The sequence below is a fragment of the Helianthus annuus genome, chromosome 16 (assembly GCF_002127325.2).
Source record: "Helianthus annuus cultivar XRQ/B chromosome 16, HanXRQr2.0-SUNRISE, whole genome shotgun sequence".
Classification (NCBI taxonomy): Eukaryota; Viridiplantae; Streptophyta; class Magnoliopsida; order Asterales; family Asteraceae; genus Helianthus; species Helianthus annuus.
In genome coordinates this window covers 181327086-181340000 of record NC_035448.2, presented here as the reverse complement: position 1 = coordinate 181340000, position 12915 = coordinate 181327086, and the positions used below count along the sequence as shown (strand labels likewise).

The 12915-nt window shown below is 34.9% G+C and overlaps 1 protein-coding gene across 3 annotated transcripts; it reads left to right on the top strand.

The window, feature by feature from the left end:
• Nucleotides 1-7912: 7912 nt before the first annotated feature.
• On the top strand, nucleotides 7913-12580 carry LOC110918335 (protein DETOXIFICATION 24). Of its 3 annotated transcripts, XM_022162670.2 has the most exons (11): nucleotides 7930-7988; nucleotides 8669-8857; nucleotides 9134-9380; nucleotides 9531-10072; nucleotides 10144-10230; nucleotides 10313-10369; nucleotides 11441-11679; nucleotides 11792-11910; nucleotides 12005-12091; nucleotides 12185-12276; nucleotides 12368-12580. In XM_022162670.2, the coding sequence occupies exons 3-10, from the start codon at nucleotides 9135-9137 to the stop codon at nucleotides 12242-12244; spliced, it is 1437 nt and encodes a 478-aa protein (XP_022018362.1). In that variant the 5' UTR covers nucleotides 7930-7988; nucleotides 8669-8857; nucleotide 9134; the 3' UTR covers nucleotides 12245-12276; nucleotides 12368-12580. The 3 variants fall into 3 exon arrangements, with proteins under 3 accessions (XP_022018364.1, XP_022018360.1, XP_022018362.1); XM_022162672.2 differs by lacking the exon at nucleotides 8669-8857 and having other exon boundaries at nucleotides 7913-7988; nucleotides 12185-12244; nucleotides 12345-12580; XM_022162668.2 differs by lacking the exon at nucleotides 8669-8857 and having other exon boundaries at nucleotides 7913-7988.
• The last annotated feature ends 335 nt before the right edge of the window (nucleotides 12581-12915 follow it).

Sequence of the window (12915 nt, the reverse complement as noted above, 5' to 3'; positions counted from 1 at the left end):
ACTCTTTAGCCATAAGGCGAGTAAAAGTTAGACTATTCATTTTAATAGCTTCACCTTTTTCAAAAGCTTTTTGAGAAACATGTTTTTGCAGGTAGTAGCTTAAAAGTCTAGGAAACATAAGAAAACCAGCAGTTGTCGCCTTTTCAATAGCAGCAGCTTTCCCCTTTTTAATAACAGCAGTTTTGCCCTTTTTAATAGCAGCAATTTTGCCCTCTTTAATGTTATTTAAATTTGCAACCAAATCAGCAAACAGTGCTTGGGAGTAGTTAAAATCAGTATTTGTCAAAATTGCATACCCCAATAACTGAATTTTCAAAGGTATTTCGTTAAAAGAAGTAGTTTTATTTGAGAGACAGATTAAGAGAGTATGGAACAGAAATTTCATCGGCGGTGAAAAATTACCTTTAAACATAGTGGCCTTTTTCAACTCTCCATCATATCCCCTCCCCTTCAAGTATGTTTGAATCTCATTTTTTGGCAAAGAGGTCTTACCTGCCAAGTCGTATACCTCAAATGTTGTTGATATGGTACTGGGGGTAATAGCAACCGATTCACCTCCGACTTTTGAAGTTATACTTACAGCCACATTGTTTTGTTCTTCAATATTCGCATTAGCCCAAAAATCACGAAGCGTCTCTTGGAAAATGGGTGCGTCGGCGGTAAGAATGACCTTATATTTTGATGATGTAAGAATATCAATCATCGAATGATATAGAGTATTGTTCTCGGTTTTCTCAAAAATAGCAGCATAGTTATGCGATTTTTCATCACCAAAGTCATGATCGGAATTGAAAGTTGCGAGAGGTTGACGAAGAAGTGTTGAAGAAGAAGGTGGAAACCTTACTGCTGAATTTTAAACTCCAGACGAAAGTAAAACCTCTGTTTGGGGATGAAACAGCGGTTTATCAAGTGAAAAGGTGAATGCTGACGTGTCAGAAGTTAGAAAGATCTGATGGCTAACATCTGTCCACGTCACAACCTCTGCTCTGATAATGGTTGACAGTTGTTGCAAAAACCACTGTTGGTCAACAACAGATGTTAAGAGAACAGACAATTCATAATACCCTTCAACAATATTTGGAAACCACTGTTGGGTAACAACAGATCTTTTATACAACAATAGTAACTTAGCAGTCCTTTCAACAAACTTTTAATATAAATGAATAAATTGATATTAAATATCAGTAGCCATTTAATGCAAAACATTTAAATAATAAATTTTCATGTGAAAACTATAAAATTAAATATCAAGAAACTGAAAGGACAAATTTTAAACCTCTGCCATAAAGAAATATAAAAAAAAAGATATCTTCAATTAAAGACCAACAATAATCGACATGGCAAACAATGGTAAATCAACAGTTGAGCAATAACAGATGTTCAGAAATGTTGAGCAGTGGTAAATCAACAGCAGTAAAAAACCTCGTCATTTAAAGACGTTGAGCAATAACAGATGTTCAGAATTCTATTGTGTTAATCATTGACAATTCTTTGGAAACTACTGTTGGGAATAACAGATGTTCGCACCAGTAGCAACTGTGAGATGCAATAACAGTTGACCAATAACAGCTGTTCAGCACTGTTGAGCAGTGGTAAATCAACAGCGGTAAAAACGTCTTCATTTAAAAACGTTGAGCAATAACAGATGTTCAGAACTTCTATAAAGTTAATCATTGACAATTCTTTCGAAACTGCTGTTGGAAATAACAGATGTTCGCACCAGTAGCAAATGTCACTTGCAATAACAGTTGACCAATAACAGTTGTTCAGCACTGTTAAGCAGTGGTAAATCAACAGCGGTAAAAACGTCTTCATTTAAAGACGTTGAGCAACAACAGATGTTCAGAACTTCTATAAAGTTAATCATTGACAATCCTTTAGAAACCGCTGAAGAGAATAACAGATGTCGCCAACTGTAGCAACTCAACAGTCGTTACAAAAAACAAGAATTATGTGAACAGACAATACCTTTAAACATGTTGATAAATCTTTTGTTAAACAGATGCTGACAACAATAGCAACTCAACATTTAGAATAGCATATATCAACACTAACAACTGTTGATGCTCAAATCAGTAAAAATAACATGCTCTACAAAGATCAACAATTACATTAAGAACTAAAAAACAAAATATAATAATCTTCAGCTCTTGAACAGTAGTCCTATCCTCATATACTTGATCCTCAACTTCCTTGAAAAAGCAATACTTTAAATCATAAGAGACCTACAGAAGGATATGATGACATTTTTAACTTGTATATTTCTTTAACTCCGATGTAAAAGAAAGATATAATGGTAGTAAAACGTGATGAAAAGCTTCTGCACTGTTTTTGAATTCCGAAGTGCAGAAAGACATCACCAAAACAGCTCTTCAGCTCCTCAGTTCTTGAACAGTAGCCCTATCTTCATGTAAATAAAGGATATCATAATCGTAGTAAAATGCTAAAATATCAATAAACCGAAAAAACAAAAATAAAATTAGAAAAAAACAGATTCTCATAATTACCATTAAGTTCTTCATTTATCATAAAGAAGTACTCCACTTTCTGCACTTCAGACTTCAAAAAGAGTACAGAAGAACTTCCCACTGCTCGCTCGGAAAAAAAATAAGCTGAAATATATCAACACCTTAAAATAAATATTATCAACATAATCAACAGTTTAAAAGAATCCACAAACCTAAAATAACCCGCAAAGCCAAGGTCAAAGGCGAGTGTGTGAAACAGAGCTACCATGAAACAACGATGTTGAAACAATGATACTGGAACAATAACACTGGAACAAAGAACTGTATCTGAAGATTAACCGGCTCAATCATGAGAGCTATGCATTTGAGTAAGAGATATATGATCGCAAATATAAAGTAGAGAGAAAAATTGAAATTTGAATGTGGAGCCAAATTCATATGTAGATATGAGCGAGAGAGATTTGAATGTGGAGCCAGATAATTATATCTTATTTATAGGATTAGAATTAGAATATACATGGTTTGAATTTTGAATTTTGAATATGGAGCCAGAATTTTGAATTTTGAACGTGAGAAGAGGTTTTTTGAATTTTCAAATAAAATCAGTACTTTAATATAAACGATCAGGGGACCTTTGAGTAGTAATCAGACCAAGGCAGTGGTTTGGTGTGGGCCAACTTTGAATTATAAAGTCTTTTAATAATAGGCTTTATTATGTAATAATGAAATAAGAAAAGCCTTGTTGGACATGCTCTCAAGCTTACACATCAACTTTTCTTATGTCACTTGGATTTCTCCTTTTATAGAAAGTATAGATAGATTAATTATGTCACATAAGGTAGGCACAAGAAAGTACTGATATTAACTCGATTTAAAATTAATAAAATATCAATTTTAATTAATTTTTTAAGAGATAATAAGGTGTTACAAAGTGGTATTTTTTGGAATCATTTGGGCTTTTATCACGCCACATAATCGGTGTGGGGCTTTATTGTTAACTTACACAGTGTGAAATAAAGCTTATCTCATCATTAGTCAATCATTAATTTTATTTTAGTTTAGCTTTATTTTAAATTTATAAACATCATAAGTTTTAAACAAAATTACATAAATTATTTTTTTAAGATTAAACATAAAAAGTACCAAAAACTAGAATTTAAAAGAAATATTGGATTTTAATAATCCCAACTATTCGCCGTTGGTCGCCAACAGTCCCAACTTAAAAAATAGCCACTGGTAGTCCCAGTTATTGACATATTGGCCACCAATGGACCCTGACTAATAGAACCCTAACGTCGCTAGTCTCCGGAAAACCGTTTTTGGCCAGAAAAAGGTTTCTAAAGGTCCGATCTAAGGTTAAAAAGAGGTTTGGGACGAAAATGTTGAGTTTTCTGGCGACTTCAATAATCGGGGCTTTTACTAGAAAAAGGTTGCTAAAGGTCCGTAATAAGGTTACAAAGAGGTTTGGTACGAAAATGTTGAGTTTTCCGGCCAAAAACGTTTTTTCCGTCGACCGAAGACTAACGACATTAGAGTTCTGTTAGTCAGGGTCCACTGGAGGCCAATATGTTAATAGTTGGGACCGCCAGTGTTTATTTTTGAAGTTTGGACTGTTAGCTGCAAACGGCGAATAATTGAGATTATTAAAATCCAATATTCCAATTTAAAAAATAAAATTACAAGCCAACATAAAATTAAAAAAAAAACAACTAAAAAACCAATAAAAAAATTACAAGCCAACATAAAATTAAAAAAAAAAACAACTAAAAAACCAATAAAAAACCATTAATCCATAAAAACCAACAAAAAAAACCACTAATCAATGTTTTGATATTTAGATCGGATTCGTTGTTTCTGAGCTTCGAAAATTGTTTGGTCCTTAAGCGAGCAATGTAAGAAGTCTTTCTCGAGGAACGTGAAATCTTTTTCCATTTGTCTTTACTTCCAGTTGGTGCTCTTGTTCCTTGATCGAAAGCATTCAAGAGATTTTTTCATCGAAATCGTCCAACCTCGATGGACCTGAGGGATTAGTCGAGGAGGTTGATTAGGCCTTTATTACCGCCTTGCTTCTACCTCTCTCGGGCATTTGTGGCAACTATTGTGGTTCTTCAAAAACAAAGTCGTCGGTGTCGTCGTTTAGGTTTAAATACGAACGAGCATCCGACGCGCATCTTGAGAGTCAGTCGGTTCGGGTGTGCTAGAGCTTGTCGACGATCGACCGAAAGTTGTTGGCTTAAATGGTGGTACAAGATGCCATTTTAGAGATTTCCGAAGAAGCTCCTAACAAGGTATCGCGATAATCTGGATCCGTTATGGATTCTATATTCATTATGGGCCTTGGCCATGACATCCACATTGTTTGAATCACTTGCTTGTACATGATTATTCGAAATGGAGTTGTAAATGCTATTGAAGTTGGAGATTTAGTTCTCAATGTGGTCCATTTGCCTAAGAACGAATCAGGTATACATACGATATTCACCAGGGTTTATAGTTGCGAAAAATTTATCACAGATACGCCTCTAAAACACAACTTGATCTTGGTCATTCCCAAGTTAAAATATTATAGAGTTAGTTGACAAAAAAAATATTATTTATTATTTGACCAAAAAATATCATACGCTACTTGAAAAAAATAACAACGTATATAATAGTTTACAACTTTTATGAAACGAGTTTTTAGGACCCGCATGTTGTCGCGGGATCGATAAACCAAACAAAGAATAGACATAATGTCGTTGAACCACGCACCCGCTTTGCAAAGAGCTAACTCATCAAATTTAGATCCAATCGTAACATTATCTTTATCGTAAGAAAGAATAAATAAAGTCAAGATGATAACAAATACCGATACACATTATAGTCTACAAAACTAAAGAAAAATACGAATATTATTAATTCTTAACTCCACTCTAATTTTACCTACAAATGTCTTAATACAAAAATGCGTTGCTTAACTAAAACATTAAAACTTAGCATTTCAGTTAAATAATTAAAAAAATCTCGGTTAGAGAAGTTGAAAAATAAAACAATTTTAGTTATAAGTGTAGCTAGATTCTATATTATTAAAAACAACTAAAAGTAAACATAAATCCTTAAATAAAAGGTAGGTTATGGTCAAGAAGAGAGAAATGGCAAAGAGGAAAATGAAGAGAGACCATAGTGATATACAGGTGAAAATGATGACAATAGTTATTTGTAGACAAATAGAATTCTACCCAAATTGAACAGTAATACTCCTCACAAACAAAAGTTGTAAAATTATATATAGGAAATTAGGTCACTCTAAACATTATTTTCTTTTTTTGCATACCGAACATGCACTCCACTACCGGGGGATAGGGTTGTAAACGATCCAATCCGAGCTGAATCGAACCAGGGTGGGCTCAGGCATGTTTGTTTAAAAAAATTATTTTTGTATTTTTTTACAGATAATGATATACATAAAACCATAAAACAATAAATAAAACATTATTTAGGCTAATAGAATAGTAATTTTGTGCAAACTATAAATCAAACGAGCAACAAAAGTATCTATGTTACTTACCGTAATATTATTTTTTTAAATCAATATTACTAATTAAGATTATAGTTTAAAAATCTATTTATTTCGATAAAAAATAACCATGTTACTAATTAAACAACATTTCTTAAATATATTAGAAGGAATAATGGATTTTAATAATCCAAACTATTAGCCGTTGGCTGACAACAGTCCCAACTTAAAAAATAACCAGTGGTGGTCCCAACTTTTCACATATTGTAAACTAATGTACCTTTACTAATACGACCTTAATTTCTTTTTGTCTCCTTATCTTTTTTGATTTAGTAAAAGTCCATTGGTTTACAATATATGAAAAGGTGAGACCACCACTGTTATTTTTGAAGTTGGGACCGTTGTCGGCCAACTGCTAATAGTTAGGATTATTAAAATCCATTATTCCATATTAGAATACAAACATATATAATTTGGAGTTTAATTTAAACGAGCGAGCTAACGAGCCAACTATCGAGCGAGCCACGAATCGAACCTACCTTGGCTCGGTCTCGGCTCGTTTAAAAACCGAGCCGAGCCGATCCAGCTTGTTTAAAAACGAGCTGACTTCGAACCGAGCTTTTTTCGAACTTTTTTCAACGAACTTCGAGCGAGCCCCGAGCCACGGACTTTTTGAACAGCCCTATCGCCATTGCATTCTTTTTTATTCTCCCCTTCGTACATTTAGCATGCTAAATGTTATCTGTACCAGATCTAAATAAGGGGCTGTTTGACAACTTCTGAATGGTTAAGTGCTAACCAGTAATTAAGAGGTCTGAACTGAATCATTAAGAGATCTGAATCATTAAGAGCTAGTATAATGCTTAACCCTTTAGAGGCAAATGTCTGACTAATTCAGATTAGAGATCTTAACCATTCAGACTCTGTATAATACTTAACCATTCAGAGGCAAATGTCTGAACTATTCAGACATCTGCTAACGAAACAAATAGTCCGAACTAGTAAGAGCTCTAAACCAGTAAGAGCTCTGAACCATTAATAGCTTTATTAAGAGGTAAACAAACAACCCCTAACATATTAAGGTAGCGTTCGTTTCATGGAATGGAATGGAATTAGGAAGTTTTTCTTTGTAAAATTGATCTTGGTTGGGGGAGGGAGGAATTTGAAATCCTTCACTCTAATGAAATTTGTGACTATTTCAACATTCCTTAGAAATCCTTCACTCTAACGAAGGAATGGAATGGAATGTTGAAATAGTCACAAATTTCATTGATTAAAGAAATTCATTGGATTTCAAATTCCTCCCTCCCCAAACCAAGATCAATTTTACAAAGAAAAGCTTTCCAATTCCATCCCATTCCATCCCATTCCATTCCATGAGACGAACGCTACCTAAAAGATATCAACACTTTAGAATTATCTCTAGTTTATTAATTTGAATAGTTTATTTTGTTTTGATGATTATTTGAATTTCGAAATAATAGGTTAAGATCGAGTTATCATTTGTTTTGATTATTATTTGAAATTCGAACTAATAGGTTAAGACCGAGTTAAAGTGTGTGATATTTGAATAAGTAGCTAGGAAACAAATCAACTTATTATATATCCTAACTCAAATTTTCAATTTCATTTTATTGTTTTTTTTCCTACATGGAAACTTTTATTCATTAAGAATAGTAGCATTAGTCGTCTGCGAGTTATTGGTGTTAGTCGCCCAGTTTGTGTTGATCAAAAGGTTGTTCCACTTGTGAGATTTCAACATAACCAAAAGTCGCAATTGGGCATCTTGAAAAAAAGTACTATTTGTAAATGATTACACAAAATCCAAAAGTCGCAATTGGGCATCTTGAAAAAAAAGTACTATTTGTAAATGATTACACAAAAATGATTACTTCATCATCAATTTCTGTCCGTGTGATTCACCAAACACCATACACACACATGTGTATGTATATATATTGAGAGAGAGAGGGAGAGTGAGAGTGCAAAGGCCATAGTCCGCAGGCATCTTGTTTCCACAACTAGTAAGTTCCTTCGCTATTTTTTTTGAGTTAAATGCCATTTTAGTCCCCTTAGTTTGGGCTATTTTGCCAGTTAGTCCAAATGTTTCATTTTTCATATGTGGGTCCAAAAAGATTTAACCGTTTAGTCCAAATGTTCCATTTTTCATATGTGGGTCCAAAAAGGTTTCACCGTTGCCATTTTAGTCCACTGGGTTAACTTCATCCATGTTTTCTGTTAATGAGAAAGACGATTCAGTCATTTTAATTTTATATGTAATTCTGTAAACTAGAAGGGCAATTCGGCCATATAAAATGACCGAATTACCCTTCTCGTTAACATAAAAAAGAATTAAGTTAACCCAGTGGACTAAAATAGCAACGGAGAAACCTTTTTGGACCCACATGTGAAAAATGAAACCTTTGGAATAAACTGAAAAAATGGCCCAAACCACAGAGACTAAAATGACATTTAACTCTTATTTTTATTTTCAATTGAAGTTTTAACTATCTTAAGAGTAGTCAGGCAGAACGCGTTTTTGTTATTATGTAAATCAAATTATGTTGAAAAAATATGTGTTTGGGCCGGTATTATTATTTAATACTTTGGACGTTGAGTCTCCTCCTTACTGTTTACAGTCACGTCATGACTCCTAATTTTTAATGTTTGTTGTAACGTTTACATATTTTTAATCGTGAGACAGGTTTGTAAAATACTAAAATGTATAATTGATGATCAAACGGTTGGTGTAGTACTGGTTGTGGTGGTTGGTGATGATGACGATAGGCTGTCGTAGTTGGGGCAGTTGGTGATAGTGTTTAGTACCTGAGTTTAAAAAGCCAATGAGCTGGTGGTGGAGTGGTAAGGGAGACACATATTCTAAGTGACCCAGGTTCGATTGATTACTGCCCCACCCATTAGTTTCTGCGGCAACTAGTGATGATGGGAGACTAGGGGGTGATCGCTAGTTCGATCCTTGAACTGAGCGCTTACCTCACCGCATGTCAAGATACTCGATCTTAACCGAATGCTACTTTAACAAAAAACTTGTTTGAGTCTTTACTTCGCGTTCATTACGCTTTTGGGGCAATGGCCCTCCAAAATGGTTGAGCCGCCCCTATTTGGAGTGCACACTTGTTTGAGATTAATCTGATTTCTTGCTTTTCAGGATGGATGATGGGATTGAGACAAGGCTTCTTCAAAATGAAGAACCAGATGAAGGGGACCTAAAACAAAGGATATGGTCCGAATCGAAAAAGACTTGGAGGGTTGCATTACCAAGCATCATAGCAAGGGTTTCTTCATTCGGAACTATTGTTATCACCCAGTCATTTATTGGCCATGTCAGCGACTTAGATCTCGCTGGCTACGCACTTGTTCAAACACTTAGCGTCCGATTTATCAACGGAATACTTGTAAGCTCACAACACTCTTTCACTTGTATTATCAATAATAAAATCAACATATTTGAATTGAGTTAAAAAAAAGTCAACTCATATCTTTGACATACGTAGTAGATAGTCTTTGTGTCTTTATTCGTTGGAACTGACTATTTTTATCAACAGTTGGGAATGTCAAGTGCAACCGAAACCCTTTGCGGGCAATCATTTGGAGCCGGCCAAGACCACATGATGGGCATTCACTTGCAACGATCATGGATCATTGACTTGATTACCTTGACCATTTTGCTCCCGATGTTGATCTTTGGTACCCAAATTTTCACACTCGTGGGTGAGGAAGAATCGATAGCAAACAGTGCTGGATACATATCACTATGGTTCATCCCTTATGCCTACACCTATGTTTTTAGCCTGACTATACAAATGTATCTGCAAGCACAGTTAAAAAACATGATTATTGCATGGCTTTCGGCTTTTCAATTCGCCATCCATATACTTTTGTCACTGCTTTTCGTGTATAAGTTGAATTTGGGGGTATCGGGTGCGATGCTTGCACTTGTGATGTCATCATGGTCTCTTGTTATTGGGGAATTTATATACATTTTTGGAGGATGGTGTCCAAATTCTTGGAAAGGGTTCACTTTTGCTGCGTTTAAGGATCTGATGCCTCTCGTGAAGCTCTCAATATCCTCGGGTGTGATGATCTGGTAAGTTTTCTTGATAGCCATTATTTGACTTCAAATGGAGAATGTAGTCGTCTAACCTTCACTATGTGTAGCTTGGAGCTATGGTACAATGCTGTTCTGGTCTTACTTGCTGGATACATGGCAAACGCAGAGGTCGCTATATCTGCCTTCTCCATTTGGTATCAACACACGCTCTTATTTCTCCCTTTTACAGGTCATTTTAGAAGACACTTCAACTCATTTTTTGCGATTCTTTTACAGCCTGAACATTAACTTGTGGGAGTTTATGATAAGCCTTGGTTTCTTAGGTTCTGCATGGTAAGTTATTAAAAGTTACTTTGCGAAAAACCAGTATTTTGTTACTAACTAGGATTACGACCCGCCGCAATGCGGCGGGGATTCTTTAGTTATATACTAAGTCGGTCTAGGACCCGCACATTATGTTAACCCTGTCAAACGGGGAAAAATAGACGCTGTAAAACGTTCTCCCACACACACATGTTGTTAAACGTGTCAAACGGGGAAAAATAGACGATGTAAAAACGTTCACCCACACACGCACGTTGCGTCGTGTTACTCGCAAAATTTAGAACGAAACGTAAAAACGTTAAGCCAAAGACGCACGCTGTGATGTGTTATGTCACAAAATTTAGAACCAAGCATAAAGCGCAAAATTTGCGGAAAATGAAAACTATAAAGGAACAAAGTTGAAAGTAAAAAAAGTTATGAAGATAGATTGCAAAAGATAAAAAGTTTTAGGTTAAAAGTAATTTATGAAATACTTTTGGGTGAAAAGTAAAAAAAAATCATTTTTTTTTGGAAAACCCCTAAAGCCTACATTACGACAACCATATGCATAACCATTTTTTCTTTGAAAAACCCACAAAGCACACCCCGCGTTGCAGCGGGGCGTAAAACGGTGTCAAATAGTACTAATGTCACACAACCATCATCGACCACCAACACTGACTTGACCTAGGATATGCGTGTTGCGATGAACCTGTCAAACATGGAAAAATAGAGGCAAAAACGTTGAACCACACATGCACGTTGCGTCATATTAACTCGAAAAATTTAGAACTATACGTAAAACGGAAATTTGGGAAAGATGAAAAGTATAAGTGACAAAAGTTGTGAAGTTAAATTGCAAATAATGAAAAGTTTTGGGTTAAAGTTAAAAAAACAAATTATGTAGGGTTAAAATCGTAAAAGATACAAACCTTTGGGTTAAAACTAAAAAGTCAAGTTTTTTTTTTGGATAATGTGCAAAGCATAATGTACAAGTCCTTATGCATAGAAAACTTGCTAATTTATATAGGTTTTAATACGTGTGATGCATAATTATACATAGAAAAATGTGACTTAATTCTAATTTTAACATGTGTTAAGTGTTCGGGTGGCGAATGAGTTAGGGCGAGGGAACGCAAAAGCAGCAAAGTTTTCTATAAAAGTGGTGTTGGGGACTTCGACTGTGATAGGCGTGTTCTTCTTTGTTCTCTGTTTGGTGTTCCGGGAAAACCTTGCATACTTGTTTACAAATGATGAAAGAGTTGCAGATACGATATCAGATCTTTCTTTACTTCTCTCTTTTTCGGTTCTGTTGAACAGCGTTTATCCCGTACTCTCGGGTAACTCCTTCCATTCATAAAATATAGTTAGTTCACCCACACGCACAAACTTACTATTTTTGGAAAGTTTACATGTTACTGATCACTATGTGGAAATATATTTTGTCACCAGGGGTGGCAATTGGAGCAGGTATGCAAACAACTGTTGCCGTCGTTAACCTCATTTGCTTTTACTTGATTGGTGTTCCATTGGGAGCTTTGCTTGGATATTTAACGTCTCTTGAAGTTAAGGTACATATATAAAAACTTAACGTTCAGAAATCTCTAAACAAAGTATTAATATTACAGGGCGAGATATTCATGATAAGTTGGATTTACTTGATAGGGTATATGGATTGGAATGATAGGAGGGGTTCTAGCTCAAACTATTACGCTTATATATATGATTTGGAGAACAAACTGGGATGATGAGGTAAAATCACAACAAACTAAATGGATTCCATATGATTTAGTTTTTGATCTTATTATATTTAGTATAAACTATCATTCCCTTTGCTAACCGTAGGTAAAGAAGGCTTCAGAACGTCTCAAGCGATATTACGTGAAGTCAGATGCAAATTCTTAGCAAAGCTCTAATTAGTCATGACGGCTTTGTTTGTATGTATTACCTTTTAACTCTAACTATTACATCTCTCTTACACACACTCTCACTTACCCTCGCTTATCTGGCTCTCTCCAACATTATCAGGTCTATTGCCCACATCATGTTGTCTTTACTCATTTTCTGCTGCTACATCCGCCTCTTGTGGTCAGTGGCACGCTCGTCATGGTTTGTCAGACTTTATCATGCCACATCATTGTCTTATAGCTAATCTTTAGCATAGTATTTAAAAAATAATTGTAATGTATGCTGTATTTCGGAATCTACTAGATTAGCTTTAACTTCATCTTTGTTTCGTGATATTTTATGTTTACACATCATGCATTGTGACATTTCGGGACCCTTGTCACAAACAAGGTTAAGGTATCACCTACAGATCTATGATCAGATACAATCAAATTCCCGAATCTGAACGTTTATTACCCAAAACCAACACACAATCTGTTAACAAACTTATTTTAAATGAATTTACTTTATCTGCAATTTGATAGATTTTCATTAGAGTACATTACATAAATCGTCCTTTATGTTGAGACTAGATTGCAAACTATAACGTACAAAAAAACGTACTCGATGTTTGCAAACCATTACACACATTATATCCTTTTAGTTTTAATGGTTAAATTTGACCAAAT